The following is a 16111-nucleotide window of genomic DNA, read 5'->3' as shown; positions in this document are numbered from 1 at the left end:
CACACGATTCTTCAGACACCACTTGTTTATTCACAGGCCAGAATAGAACGGAACTGAAGGGTTCAGCCAGTCTGCTTATATAGAACTCCACTACAATGCAACAGTAACAACTTTCTGTAACTATCCAATCCCTGAACGTCACTTTCAATTCCTTATTTGCATATGTGGACCTGAGTGAAAACTATCACAAGTATCCCCCTGCTGGCCCAGGGTGAGAACTTCAGTACATAACACTATGCCCCACAAATAACCCAGAGATGCATTTTAAATAAAAGCACACATTCTACTCATGTAAAAACACCAGACAGGCCCCACAAATAACCCAGCGATGCATTTTAAATAAAAAGGCACATTCTACTCATGTAAAAACATGCTGATTCCCGGACCGTCTGCAGGCTGGATTTCGAAGGCGATTGGGCCGGATCCAGCCCCCAGGCCTTAGTTTGCCTACCCATGGATTAGAATGACCTGAACTCTCTAAGTGGCTAGGTAGGTTTGGGTGAACAGGAATGCTTTTAGCCAGTGACAGAAATATTTCTGCCTTGGTGTCCTGGCAGGTTTTTGGAAACTGGCTGCTTTTAATGATAGGGCTGGTGCCGGGCTGTTCCTATTGTAATTATCTGTATGATTTTAACGTAGCATGTGTGTGTATGAAATGGTTTTTAAATTATTTTTTCCTATTAAAAAAAGCTATTTATAAAAATGAATTCCAAATAATAATAATAATAATAATAATAATAATAATAATAATAATTGTTATTTGTCCATGGCTAGGATGCGGTGGTCTAAACCACTGAGCCTCTTGGGCTTGCTAATCAGAAGGTTGGTGGTTCGAATCCCCATGACGGGGTGAGCTCCCGTTGCTCAGTCCCTGCTCCTGCCAACCTAGCAGTTTGAAAGCACGTCAAAGTGCAAGTAGATAAATAGGTACCACTCCGGTGGGAAGGTAAACAGTGTTTCTGTGCACTGCTTTGGTTTCGCCAGAAGTGGCTTAGTCATGCTGGCCACATGACCCGGAAAAACTGCGGACAAACGTCGGCTTCCTCGGCCAGTAAAGCGAGATGAGCACTGCAACCCTAGAGTCGTTCGCGGCTGGACTTAACTGTCAGGGGTCCTTTACCTTTAGTCCAGTGTTTCCCAACCTTTTTTGGGCAAAGGCACACTTGTTTCATGAAAAAAATCTCGAGGCACACCACCATTACAGCCCCGTGACGTCAGCGCGCAGCGTCACGCCGGGAGGGACGCACGAAAGTGTAAGTTTCAATTTTTTCCCCTCCCCCTTGCCTTCCTTCTGTGCCAACCGCCAAAAAGCCAAGAAAAAAGCCAAGACTTTAGGGCAGCAGGTCGACACGGAAGAAGCTCCTACCTAAGGACAGGTGCGACGGCCGTGTCCTCTTCTGCCACACTTGGCAGCCCTGCCTCACGGTCGTGACTCCCACCCTGATTTCTCCCCGCAGGTCGAGCGGCACAGGCAGCCCAATGTGTCCAGCCCAGACACAAGCCCCGCTTCCCCACTCTAGATCCTGAATGCGACCAAGTGCTCTGGACTCCCGAGCAGGGTGGGAAAGAGGACTCGCATCTGGTAGCCTCCGGGCTCCTCGCCTGCTCGAGGGATGGCATTGCAGGCAAGCTGCCGGCCGTCGCCATCGCCGCCCCCTCATGCGAGTGGACCTGCCCGGAGTGGTGGGCCGGGGGAGGCTCGCTCTCTGTGGGGATGTGGCCCGCACGCGTGGCCCCGCTTCCTCCTGCCCAGGGCTGAGCTCCTTACCCGCGATCTCGGTCTCGCGCACGCGGATCCCACTTATTCCGAAGCTCGCTCCACTAGCCGGGGCTCTCACACCGTGCCAGGGCGAGGCGGCGCGGCCCACTGACGTCATTGCGGCTCGCCGCCGCCCTCGACTTCCCTGTTCCCTCCCCTCCCTCGGGTCGCCGTGGTTACCGAGGACTGCAAGCTGCTCGGGCGAGCGTGGGGCATTAAGTGGGAGAAGGAAAATTAAAATTAAAACTCGCCTGAAGGCCGCCTCTCCAGATATGAAGCTATCTTTCGAATTTTTTAATTTTTCCCGCGGCACACCAGGCAACATCTCGCGGCACACTAGTGTGCCGCGGAACAGTGGTTGGGAAACACTGCTTTAGTCTACGTTTGTATTCCTGGGCTCGTAAGATTCCTCACGCTGTTCCATTTGATTATTTATTACTATTTAACTGAATGTTTTATTGACCACCTTATACTGATACCTTTCTTTGTATTTTTGGTTTTAAACGTTGCATATACATTTTTTTCCTTTTTCTAATTCTCTAACTGTGTTTTATGTAAGCCATTTGGGGATCTTGCATTTTAAGCGGTGTGTCAATATTACGAGACCTTAGAATTCCTATAACACATTTGTGTGTATAATTTTAGCAGAGCCCGCGGAAGTCTGATGTTCCCAGCGAGCATCTATTTAGCACCACCGAAGTGGCGCGAGAACAGCCGAGCATCGATTTGGAATCTCCATCTCCAGAAGCTGAGGAATATCTCTTGTCTCCCCCCACTTCCCTGCCAGCCACTCTTGCTCAGGTAATTGCTCAGATTAGAACTAAACTAAAAAAATGGGGGAGGTTCATGTTGTGAAGGTGAGGAATCATCTTTTCCTGGGTTGCTGGTCCCGGTTGGAACTGGTAGGGCAGGAGCCCGGGAGGCCAACACTAGGTGGCGCCAGAGCCAATGATGGGCAGAGCCAACAAATTTGGTTTTGTCTCTGTCATTCTCTGTGCTGAGTTCTACAAAGACAACTAAGCTGCTTCTGGCGAACCAGAGCAGCGCACGGAGACGCCGTTTACCTTCCCGCCAGAGTGGTACGTATTTATCTACTTGCACTTTGAGGTACGTAAATAACCTTTTTTGAAACCTGGGAATTTCCATCTGAATTACCCCCAACAAAAAGGACTCTGGGTTTTTTTGGAAAAGTACTTTTAAACATTTTTTTTCCAATTCATTATGAATTATTTCCCAATACTCTTTTACCCTTTTACAGGTCCACCACATATGATAGAACGTACCCATAGTCTCATTGCATCTCCAGCACTTATCGGATTCAGTCTTATACATTTTAACAAGTCTCCTCGCAGTTAGATACCACCTGTAAATCATTCTCAGGTCGTTCTCCAGCAGGTTATTGTTTCTCTAGGCTTCTCCTCAACTCCCTTCTAAGATATAGTGGCTGGCTCAGCTCCCAGAAGTTATGTTCCCTGGCGCCTCACAAGCTGCATTTTCTTTCTTTCATCAGACCATTGCAGATCTGAAGATTATGACAACTGCTAACCACAATCCTGGTGACAACGTGGTGTCAGAAGTGACAGCCAACCACACAGGCCTATGGGAGCTGGATGCTGCGAAAGCCAAGGACAATCTGGACAGACAGAGCACAACTCTGCCTCAAAGGACGATGGAAGAGGACTCTTGGGAGCAGGCAGGAGCTACAGAGGCAGCCATCTTGGTGACCCAGGATGGAGTTTGGTCTCTGGAAGAGACATCTGTAAGGATGGAGACAGAGGGAGAGGTAACGCATTGGTATTGTAAACCAGGAACAAGGATCTTTTCCTCTTTTTTTCTGACAAATCATTTGTATTGATTTCCCAAATTTTTACCAAATCAACCACAAATTAAAGCAAATTTAATACAATTTCCCCCAAAATTGGTTTCCCACACTCCATCATTGATGTGTCCTCTTGTTGCTCCATTATTTTCCCAGTTATTTCTAATTCACATTCTTTTCCTTGCAATTAACCTTCTATTACAATAATTTTGTTGTTGTTGTTAACTTATTATCCTTAGCCATCAGCTATCCACCTGCTAATTCCTGCACATACAGTATTTTAACATTTCCAATATCTACAAGTGAGGTAACTCTACAAATTATCAGTCCACAATAAATCAGTATTATTGTTTCTAAAATAAATTCCTTTCCTTTCTTCTGTGTGTATGAAAATGTAATAGTTCATTTTCACTGGAAGTTTTCCCTTTACTTCTTATCTGCATGGTCTGTTTTGTCCAGGAATCCACTGAACAAGGGATCTTTTTCAGCCCACGGTCTTTGATTCAGTAAGACCTCTAGCTTACTTAAAACAATATAAAATATTGATAAGAAAATACCAATAAGATCAAACGTTAACAACAAGCAGACAATAAAAGTTATCAAAATATAGATAAAATCAACAGTTTTAAACGCACATATACAATAAAATTACATGGCTGTAATTTTGCAGACAAAAAGGTGTTTATTGGGTGTTGAAAATAATATAGGGAAGGCACCTGCTTAATATCATTAGGCAGGGAGTTTCAGAGAACAGGTGATGCCACACTATAGGATCGATTCCTTGAAAATGTAGAGTGAATATTATGTGGCACTTGTAACAGCAATGATAAAAGCAGTCAAGTGGGCATATATCTTTCAAGTAAACTGGTCTCAAGCTGTCAATAACTTTATGTACCAAGAGTAACACCTTGAACTTGGCCTGGAAATCCAACCTATCAGCTGTGTATACTCTGAGCTCGACCCTTAAGCAAAAATTATAGACCTCAACAAACGTGATAACCCTGATGCCACTGCTACGTTTACATTTCAGGACATCCTGACTTTTTATCAATATTTATCCTCCAGATCCTGATCCTCTTTCAAACTCTCACTTTATCAGTCTTTTTCCCCAGCAATCTTCTTAGCTACACACCCAGAAGTTAGCACAAGATTTCCAATGTGATCTTACCCGTGCAGAGTAAAGTGCTATTGCTGATTTTTGGATCTTTGAAATGTTATTTCCGTTAATAAAAAATAAAGCAACATTGGCTGCATGTGCCGCAGTAGCACATGATTGGCTCGTGTTCTGTTTAATATCCCCTATGACACCCCAAAAGAGATTATTCTGTTTCCTCAGGTAGAACAGGGCTCCCTTCATCTTGATCCAGAGTCCCATCTCCACTCGCTAGAGAATGCACCACGTCAGGTAACAGAGACCCCAGAAAAGATGAAGACAGATGAAGACCTATTCAGTGTAAGCACTACCTCCAGAACTCAATAAAAAAGATGCATATTACCGTATTTTTCGCCCTATAGGACACACTTTTTCCCCTCCAAAAATGAAGGGGAAATGTGTGTGCGTCCTATGGGGCGAATGCAGGCTTTCACTGAAGCCTGGAGAGCAAGAGGGGTCGGTGCGCACCGACCCCTCTTGCTCTCCAGGCTTCAGGAGAGCCCCATCGCCAGCCCCGCAAAGTCGGGGGACAGCGGGAGGCGCAGCACGCTTTTCCCGCTGTCCCCCGACTTGGCTAGAAGGCTGGCGGAGGGCTTTCCCCTCCTCCAGCCCCGCAAACTCCCAGAGCGATACCAAAGCTGCACGCAGCTTCCACATGGCTCTGGGTCCCGTTCTGGGGGCTGGGGGAGGGGGAAGCTCCACTTTCCCCGCCCCCAGCCCCACAAGCTCCCAGAGCGATGCAAAGCTGCCAAAGCCCGAGCTTCCCCAGCCCAGCGCTGGGGGGGGGGATAATTTTTTTCCCTTTATTCCCCCCCCCCCCCAAATCTAGGTGCGTCCTATGGGCCGGTGCGTCCTATAGGGCGAAAAATACGGTATTTGTCCGTTTTCTTTCTCTTCAGTGTGGGGAAAAATAGCTGAACTTATTCCAAGCCAAACCCATTTGAGTCTGGGGACGCTCTCCCCTCGCTAGACCCTGCTGAAATTTTGCCTCTCGCCCACCATTGAAACCCATCAGCTCAAAATCTGAACTGTACTTCCAATGTGGATGGCTTCAAAAGATTAGGCAAATTCACAGAAGAGGATAAGTCCATGTTCTGCCCCCCATGGTCAGAGGCAGTCTGAGGCTCTGAATATCAGTTGGACTTCTCAGGAATTGTGGAGTTTTTGTTAGGATATTTCCGTTCCACCTTAAAAGGGAGCAGGCTGTGAGTCACAGAGTCTGCGTATTTCCTGTTCACAGGATGTTTATGTTTTCTGTTGCTTTCGTTTTCTCTGTGCTGGAGACACTGACGCAGGCAGTCATGTCTTTCTTTGTTCTAAGTCCATTGAATAAAACTTGTAAATAATGCTCTCCTGAGCGCGACTTTTGCTGTGCATTATCTGCTGATAGAGTGTGCATGAGCTCTGGAATGTGGCAAGATATTTTCTAGAGACTCATGTCGCTAATTGCTGATACTGCGTGCCTACGGGAGATCGATGGATCGTCCGGCAGACGGCTTGGGGCCATGATGGACTTTATCTCCCTGGCAGTATCCCAACAGTTTTATGGGTAAAGGTTTATGTTCCTGAACTTTCTCAAAGCTCTGCAGCTGGGCTGTGTTTATCAGAGTCTTGTGAGACTTGAGGACAAACAGCCCTTGAGTAAGGAGATAAATATCCTGCTACTGAGAATTTCTGTATTCCGTCTATCTTTCTCTTTCTTCTGCACAGTCTATCTGCCTTTTTTGCCTCTATAATGGGACGCGCTATTTTGAGCTAAGTTTTGCAACTTGCCTGGGGAATCCAGCAAGAATCTTGGACTTTGTAAGCATTTCATGCTTTAAGAACCTCAGTAGAGGGGGGGGGGTGTGGTGTAGTGGTTAAAGAGAGCCAGTGTGGTGTAGTGGTTAAGAGTGACAGACTCGTAATCTGGTGAACTGCGGGAGGCAGTGGAAGACAGGAGAGCCTGGCGTGCTCTGGTCCAGGGGTCACGAAGAGTCGGACACGACTAAACGACTCAACAACAACAATGGTGTTTATTCTCAGCCTCCAAACTTGGAGGCAGCAGTTCTTCTGAATACCACTTTCTGGAAACGGCAGGAAGGGAAAAAGGCTCTTGTGTTTGAATCCTGCTTGCAGGCTTCCCCCAGTGGTTGGCCACTGTGAGAACAGGATGTTCGACTAGGTGGACCACTGGCCTGATCCAGCAAGGATCAGACATGGCTGAGGTTGCATTGGCACAGTCCTCTGTTCTGCCCCAGTGGGGCAGCCTGCATCTTCTGAAAGGGCTTTTAGCACCTCTGGACTGCTTTTTTGTCATAAAACCTCCTTGATTTTTGTCTCTGTAGGTGCCTTCCAGTCTTGAGCTGGACACAGAGCCGAATTCTGCAGAGCTTGTGTCGGCAACACCCACGGCATCCACAGAACTCCTGGAGCCTCTGAAGAAAAGACCCAAGGAGCGAAAAAGGGAGAAAGAAATCAGTCGGGTGAGTTAAGGGGAAGAAACCCAAGAGAGTCTACTTGGGTTTTTTTCCAAATTTTTAAATTAATTTTCCAAATTTATAAACAAACAAACAAAAATCCTAACTGTAATAATTCCACTTTTGTTAACATTATTGAATGACTTTCTCGTATCCCCCTGGCTGAATTTCAATGTATATCATTGTAACAGTTTTCCAAAACTAATTTCTCATAAAATTTACTTAGTCAAGTAACGTCTTTCTTCCTTTTCATATTAACTTTAAACATATTATTCTATAACATCACGTATTTAAATCCTAAGACAATCTGGTAATTGCAAGTAATTCTATTTAAATTATCTTAGCATATTTAGCTAAATAGTCTTTGAATTTCATCCATTCCTCCTGGTACTCCTCCTCCTTCTGGTCACGGACTCTTCCGGTCAGGTCGACAAGCTCCCAAAAGTCCATCATCTTCATCTGCCATTCCTCCACTGTTGGCACTTCTTGTAATTTCCAATTCTTGGCCAACAAAATCCTAGCAGCAGTTGTGGCATACAAAAAGAATCTAACATCTTTCTTGGGCAATTCCGGACCTATTATTCCAAGAAGAAAGGCTTCTGGTTTCTTAATAAATGTATATTTAAACATTTTTTTCAGTTTATTATAAATCCTCTCCCAGGAGTCTTTCACCTTGGGGCAGGTCTACCACATATGATAAAAGGTACCATCTTCTTCTTTACATTTCCAACATAGATTATCACTATTATGATAAATCTTTGCTAATTTTACAGGGGTTAAGTACCATCTCTACATCGTTTTCATAATATTTTCCTTTAACACCGTACATCCAGTGAACTTGACCCCTTTCCTCCACAACCTTTCCCAGTCTTCAAACATTATGTTATGTCCCACATCTCTTGCCCAATCTATCATCACATCAAGAGAGTCTACTTGGAAGAGTTTGGATTTGATATCCCGCGTTATCACTACCCGAAGGAGTCTCAAAGCGGCTAACATTCTCCTTTCCCTTCCTCCCCCACAGCAAACACTCTGTGAGGTGAGTGAGGCTGAGAGACTTCAGAGAAGTGTGACTGGCCCAAGGTCACCCAGCAGCTGCATGTGGAGGAGCGGGGAAGCAAACCCGGTTCACCAGATTACGAGTCCACCGCTCTTAACCACTACACCACACTAGCTCTCTTGGGTTACATAATAATAATAATAATAATAATAATAATAATAATAATAATAATAATAATAATAATAATTTATTATTTATACCCCGCCCATCTGGCTGGGCTTCCCCAGCCACTCTGGGCGGCTTCCAAAAGAATATTAAAATACTGTGATACATCAAACATTAAAAGCTTCCCTAAACTGGGCTGCCTTCAGATGTGTTCTAAAAGTCTGGTAGTTGTTGTTCTCTTTGACATCTGGTGGGAGGGCATTCCACAGGGAGGGCGCCACTACCAAGAAGGCCCTCTGCCTGGTTCCCTGTAACTTGGCTTCTCGCAGTGAGGGAACCACCAGAAGGCCCTCAGTGCTGGACCTCAAGTGTCCGGGCCGAACAATGGAGGTGGAGATGCTCCTTCAAATATACTGGGTTGCCTTTGTGTGCTCAGAAGGTATTCTGGGACGGTGGTGATGTGCCAAATGGCTTCTGCGCATGTTACCACTGACCCTTGGATCGCAAAACCCAGAAGCATTCTCTGGGTTGGCCTCTGTGTAGATGAGAGCCTATTTTGAAGCACGAGAAGGGACACAGCTCAGTAGTAGACCATCTGCATTGCACGCAGAAGGTTGCAGCTCAAAGAGGGAGCCTCTCTTGGGAGAGATTCCTCAATCTGCAAACATCCACAGAAGCAGCTTTTTCTGTTTCCTTTGGCTCTGACTGCAGCATCCAGCAGAGGGCAGCCAGCCCACACAATTCAGACTTGCTGGAATCTTTCTTTTTGAAAGGGGGCTCGATGTTTGCAGAATTCCCGCAACGGCTGTGGGACTATGGTAGCTATGCTCATTGATTTCAGTGCAGAAGTTTGAAATAGGAGCGCATGGGGAGATAAGCAGCAGGCAGGTTTTATTCCCATACTCCCTCCTCCCTTTAAATAAATAAATAAATAAATAATTTTTAATTTATACCCCGCCCTTCCCGGTTGAGAAAACCGGGCTCAGAAGAAGAAGAAGAGTTTGGATTTGATATCCTGCCTTTCACTCCCTTTAAGGAGTCTCAAAGTGGCTAACATTCTCCTTTCCCTTCCTCCCCCACAACAAACACTCTGTGAGGTGAGTGGGGCTGAGAGACTTCAAAGAAGTGTGACTGGCCCAAGGTCACCCAGCCGCTGCATGTGGAGGAGCGGAGACGCGAACCTGGTTCCCCAGATTACGAGACTCAGGGCGGCTAACAACAAATTTAAAACACTTAATTGATGCAACAACAACAAAAAGCATAAAAGACAGTATAAAACGTGAATAACAATAAATTCAGAATTCAAAAATCAATTTAGGGGGTAAATCCATCCAATAAACATTAGATGATCACCAGGTCTAGCTGGCTAAATTAGTCCTATTTGGGCCAGCGAGGAGACCAGGGGAGAATTAGCTGTGGGATCCCAGAGCGGGTAATCTTCATAAAAAGGGGAGGGGGAGGGAAGGGAAGGGAAGGAAGGGGAATAAAAGATCAGGCTAAGTTCAAATTGAAAGCCAGGCGGAATAGCTTTGTCTTACAGGACCTGCGGAAGGAAGTTAAATCCTGCAGGGCCCTGGTCTCATGGGACAGAGCATTCCACCAGGTCGGAGCCATCACTGAAAAGGCCCTGGCCCTGGTGGAGGATAATCTGACTTCCTTAGGGCCCAGGACCTCTAAATTATGGTTATTCATGGACCTTCAGGTCCTCTACAGGGCAGACCAGGAGAGGCAGTCCCATAAATACGAGGGCCCTAAGCCACAAAGGGCTTAGCTTTAGCGGTAAAAGTAGACCCCATCCACATTTATCTGTTCCTTACATTTCCTTCAAGGTGGAATACAAACTTGTCTGCCTCTCCACTTTGATCCGCACAACAACCCTGTGCGGTAGGTTAGGCGGAGAGACAGTGACTGGCCCAAGGGCTTTGTAGCTGAAATGGGTATTTGAACCCGGGCCTCCCAAGTCCCGGGTCGATGTGCTAGCCGCCATACCACACTGGTACCATGCTTCATAGCTGAACTGGCAGGCACATGCTGAGCAAACATAGACATGTCTGTTTTGGAAACGGAGACCTGCTCTCTGCTCCTTGCATCTGGGTGTTGCCTGGTGCCAATCCTTTGATCTTGTCACCTGGATAAAAGACTATAGCCCCCCACACCCTTACCTTGGAGTAAGGCCCACTGAACTCAGTGCGGCTTTCTCCTGAGTTGTTGTTGTTGTTGTTTAGTTGTTGAGTCATGTCCAACTCTTCGTGACCCCCTGGACCAGAGCATGCCAGGCACTCCTGTCTTCCACTTCCTCCCACAGTTTGGTCAAACTCATGCTGGTAGCTTCGAGAACACTGTCCAACCATCTCGTCCTCTGTCGTCCCCTTCTCCTTGTGCCCTCCGTCTTTCCCAACATCAGGGTCTTTTCCAGGGAGTCTTCTCTTCTCATGAGGTGGCCAAAGTATTGGAGCCTCAGCTTCAGGATCTGTCTTTCCAGTGAGCACTCAGGGCTGATTTCCTTAAGAATAGAGAGGTTGGATCTTCTTGCAGTCCATGGGACTCTCAAGAGTCTCCTCCAGCACCAGAATTCAAAAGCATCAATTCTTCAGCGATCAGCTTTCTTCGTGGTCCAGCTCTCACTTCCATACATCACTACTGGGAAAACCATAGCTATTATTATTATTATATTGGCCTATATGTGGTGGGCGTGGCCAGAGGCAAAGTGGGAGGAGCAAAGGGTAAGGCTCATACAGCAGGCTATTTCTCAATCTTCATTAATGCGTAACCCAGACAGTTTGGATCCCCTCCAAACCGATGCCAGAGATTTGTGCTTGTTTTGTGCTGCGAACCGCATGTCGTGTGCTGCCCCTCAAACGGAGTTATTGATACTCAAACCGTGGGCTGTAGGTATTCCCCCAAACCCAAGGGTGCTCAATTCACTCCACACTTTTGCAGTAGTTTTGGGCCATTAGGTTCCAAAATGCTGGAGTTACTCATGAATGAAGTTTACAAACCCCCACACCCACTGCACACCCCCTTTCCATCCAGAATTCAGGCAGGCAAGAGGCATGACCCCACAGGAAGGGATCATTCTGTGGGACGTGTCGCCATGGGAGAATACAGAGGGCTAGATGAAGAGTTTTGGCCTCTAAGCTCCTGTTATGTACTGAGTTGAATAGGATCCAAAAAGCAGCAGTCTGATTGGTCCTAGAACAATAGGGTTCAGAATGCAGCAGTCTGATTGGTCCTAGAACAATAGGACCCAGAATGCAGCAGTCTGATTGGTCCACAGGAGCCACCCAATCCAGCTCCAGGTGGAAGTGAATCCGCAACCTGATTGGCCTACAGGAGAATCCTGGAATTAGCCAATCACGTGGGGCCCATTGTGTAAATAATGTACTGTATATAAGGCAGACATTCTGGGGGAACTTCATTCCTCCTCACCACTATGAGCAGTTTGGTCAAAATAAAGAGCATGAAATCCACTCTCGACTCCGAGTATATTTCAGTTCCCCTGCTACAGCAAACCTTCAAATTCCTCCTTTGGCAAAGCTTTTTCCTTTGCAGAAAGCTTTGCCGAGGTGCCGTTTTGCTCTGACCGAGAACGCTTGGCAAGCCCGGAGCACGATTCAATCTCTCTTTCCAACGATGCCCTTGCCTGCCGTCAGCTATTAAAAAACTCACGTTGCCTTCAAGAGGGAGCAGTTGATCTGAACTGACTGCGAAGCCCCTCCACCTCCTCCTCTTCCCTTGCTTCCCATTCCGGAGGCGTTTAAATAACCCCACAGCCACTCGCGAGCAATGCTAAGGTGGGTGAATTAAAGCCAGGTAGCAGGCTTTCATTAACAGCCGGTTTTAATTGGAACCGAGGGGCTACAGAGCAGTTTAGAGAGGACTCTACCAGAGTCTGTAATAATAAAAGAGAGAGGAAATAGGTCGGGCGATGCCTTCTGCGGGGTTCATGGAACCAAGGTGACTGGGGGTCAAAAAAGTTTGGGAACCAGTGAGCTAAAGCAACTGGACAGCAGATAATCCTGCACAGTGCATGAAATTCTTCTGAATACCAGTTACTGAAAACTGCAGGAGGGAAAAGGGCTCTTGTGATTGCATCCGGCTTATGGGCTTCATGAGGGACGCGGGTGGCGCGGTGGGTTAAACCACAGAGCCTAGGACTTGCTGATCAGAAGGTCGGCGGTTCGAATTCCCGCGACGGGGTGAGCTCCCGTTGCTCGGCCCCTGCTCCTGCCAACCTAGCAGTTCGAAAGCACACCAGTGCAAGTAGATAAATAGGTACCCTTCCGGCGGGAAGGTAAACGGCGTTTCTGTGCGCTGCTCTGGTTCGCCAGAAGTGGCTTAGTCATGCTGGCCACATGACCCGGAAGCTGTACGCCGGCTCCCTCAGCCAGTAAAGCGAGATGAGCGCTGCAACCCCAGAGTCAGTCATGACTGGACCTAATGGTCAGGGGTCCCTTTAACTTTACCTGTGGGCTTCACATTAGGGCATCTTTTTGGCCCCTGTGAAAGCAGGATGCTGGACTAGATGGGCCATTGGCCTGATCCAGCAAACTCTTCTTCTTCTTTTTATTGGCTTAAAAAAAATTATACAGACAGCAAAACAAAGATGCCTAAATTAACATTGCCTTCTACCGATAAGAAATAATAATAACTATTACAATAATGAAAATACTACAAGTACATTTACTTCCCCTTTTAATCTTCTATTCTGGAAGTCAATGTTTGTTTTTCTTTTAAGTGTTTATATTATTAACTTGTAAGATATGGATTTGTTCCCCCCCCCCAATGTTGATTTTTGTGTTTTGTGTATTGTTATTTTTCGATATGTTTCGTGTTGTTGTTGTTGTTTGGAAAATACTAATAAAATTTATTTAAAAAGAGAAAAAAGAAAAAAGAAATGTTTAGCTGGTGATATATAATGATGTTGAAAACCAGCCCTTGTCAAAATTAAAGGTTAAACGTTATGCGTGTCTTGGGATTGTGTGACACAGCCTCTCAGGGTGGCAAAACCCCTCTCTCCTCTGTGTCCCTCAAAACTTGCCAGAGTTTTGCATCCTCTGAAGTTGAATGAACAAGGCACTTTCTAGCTTCTGTTCCACTCCAGCTCCTCCTTCCGTCCCCTTCTTCCTTCCTTGTGTCTGTATTTCGCTTAACGCTTTAAGCGTTTGATGAATCATTCCCCTGCCCCCATCTAGCCACAAATCCCCATTCAGATTGCGGGACCTGATGGATGGCTGCTCATGCTGCTTGCTGAAATTGCTTGCCACCTGTGGAACTGAGGGTTGGCACAGCGGAAGGTTTTGTAACATGCCCCTTCCTCTTGCTGTGTTTGCTTCCCATCACATCACACCGAAAGCACAGTAAAGAGAGGCTAAGTTTTGGGAGGCTGAGAACTTAGAGAGTATTTGCAATATCCACCAAGAGGGCCGACTCACAGCTGGGATAGTTGGCTGTCCCGTGGTGTGGAGTTTGGCAGTATCTGACAGCTGGCACATGATGCTGTGAACTGAAAACAGGTTTGCTTGTTTTTCCAAAAGCAAGCTTCCAACTTTGTGGGGTTTTTTTTAAAAATTTCTTTATTGCAAACGTGTAGATACATCCATTATACACAAATAAAAGGAAAAGGAAAAGAAAGAAAACAGAAAAGGAATAAAAACAAAAAGTAGATAACTAACTTCAAAAAACAAATATTTTCAAATTAACTTCTACATAGGGAATACAAGCCTTCTTTACACAGCTTTGGCTTGACTCCTTGATTCGAATCACGACTTTCTGCTAACCCTTGTGATAAGAATTTTAAAGTCTTAGATCTATAATAAATGTTCATAAATGTACCAACCAAGCACGTACATAGATCAACACAGGAAGACCGACTTGAAACCATTTTTGATTCCCAAACTGACCAAATGTTTTCTCTGCAAGGTCAAAGGAAAATGGAAAATCCTCCCCATTGTCTTTTCCTTCACAAATCCTGTCTGTGTTTGAATAGGGTGAGCCTGTGACCTGGCTCAGGAACTAAGTATTCATCATTACAAAATACTAGCTAGGCTCCCCAGGGTACCCAATCAAGTCAGCATTAACAGGTAACCTGTCAGACGAGATAAACAATGCACTCAGATTTCTGCTGTAGACCGCCTTTTCTGTGATGTAGGTATGATGTGTGTGTGGGGGGGTGTCTTGGGGTTACACCCCTTCTGTGATGTATGTATGATGTATGGAGGGGTGGTCTTGAGCTCCAGGGAAGGCAATTTAAAACGTCTATATAAGGGCAGGCATACCTTTGTTCTGGATTCTCCCTCCTTTCCTGCGTGTGAGGGGAGCACCCTGTTGCAACAGATCAATAAAGATCAGGCTTACTAGCTGCTTTGCTTCTCAATTCTCTCTGGTTAGCCTATGTTATTTTCTCCTACCAATAGGGAAGCTACGTAAGGACTCTATATGGGCTCTTGGATACCCCATAAGGGGAAAAGGGCAGATTTTGTTTACAACACCATGAACGTACTTAGTAAATCAATTCCCCCCCTGATAACGGTATCTAGATTGTAAATCTTGGAGAAACAGTCTGATTGCCAGTGGGATTTAATCTACGCTAAGCCAAGTGATGCTCTGGAAGGCTTCTTTTTCCGTGTAATTTATAAAGACATCCCATTCACAAGCTTCCAACTTCGTGATTTGGTAGGGACATTTGAAATCAGGCAAGCCAGGGGTCAAGGAGCTCTCGGGCGAACACAGGTCATCCACAGGCCAGGAGAGAATCTGAGTCACGAAATGCAGTTGGCTTTTATTCACAGAAAGTCACAACACGGCTGAGTTCCTCTGGCTCGTCTCATTCAGCTGGAACATAGCTGTCAAGGTTTCCCTTTTTTAAAGGGAAATTCCCTTACTCTGAATAGGATTCCTCTCAAGAAAAGGGAAAAGTTGACAGCTATGAGCTGGAAACATTGCTGAAACTGACCACTGGCCTCATCCTTCGCCTCTAACCTCTCCCTCTGGATCCTGCCCCCCCCCCCCCCCCGCGCCACAGTATACTACTACTACTAATAAAAATAATGGATATACTCGGAGTCGAGAGTGGATTTCATGCTCTTTATTCAGCTCATAGTGGTGAGGAGGAATGGAAGTTCCCCCAGAATGTCTGCTTTATATACATTATTTACACAATGGGCCCCACTTGATTGGCTAATTCCAGGATTCACCTGTAGGCCAATCAGGTTGCGGATTCAATTCCACCTGGAGCTGGATTGGGTGGCTCCTGTGGACCAATCAGACTGTTGCATTCTGGGTCCTATTGTTCTAGGACCAATCAGACTGCTGCATTTTGGATCCTATTCAACTCAGTACATAACAAATCATAATAATATATTTTTTTTCCAATACCCTGCTCTCCCCTGCCAGAGCCGGGCTCAGGGCATCTAACACCAATAAAATTACAATAAAACATAATAGGGAAAACAAACAAACCAAAAACCATTTTATTAAAATACGGGTTAAAATACAATTTAAAATGCAGCCTCATTTTGATAGTAGCCCATAGATCAAAACCGTAAAGGGGGGGGGGGACATAAGGGTCAGACTGAGTCCAAACCAAAGGCCAGGCAGAAGAGCTCTGTCTTGCAGGCCCTGAGGAAAGATGTCAAGTCCCACAGGGCCCTAGTCTCTTGTGACAGAGCGTTCCACCAAGTCAGGGCCAGTACTGAAAAGGCCCTGTCCCTAGTTGAGACCAATCTAACCACCTTGTGACTTGGGACCTCCAAAG

The 16111-nt window shown here is 46.0% G+C and overlaps 1 protein-coding gene across 1 annotated transcript in view; it reads left to right on the top strand.

Moving 5' to 3' along the window:
- The window catches only part of LOC310686780 (uncharacterized protein), a 224207-nt gene that overhangs the window by 126366 nt on the left and 81730 nt on the right, over nucleotides 1-16111 (top strand). Inside the window, exons 54-57 of the mRNA XM_083460827.1 lie at nucleotides 2405-2560; nucleotides 3270-3542; nucleotides 4915-5031; nucleotides 7059-7196. Coding sequence (XP_083316953.1) covers nucleotides 2405-2560; nucleotides 3270-3542; nucleotides 4915-5031; nucleotides 7059-7196 — 684 coding nt within the window. The remainder of the gene's footprint in view (nucleotides 1-2404; nucleotides 2561-3269; nucleotides 3543-4914; nucleotides 5032-7058; nucleotides 7197-16111) is intronic.

The sequence above is a fragment of the Podarcis liolepis genome, assembly GCF_965112155.1.
Source record: "Podarcis liolepis genome assembly, chromosome: 10".
NCBI lineage: Eukaryota > Metazoa > Chordata > Lepidosauria > Squamata > Lacertidae > Podarcis > Podarcis liolepis.
Note: the sequence above shows the minus strand (reverse complement) of the source record. Positions and strands in the feature narration are given on the sequence as shown.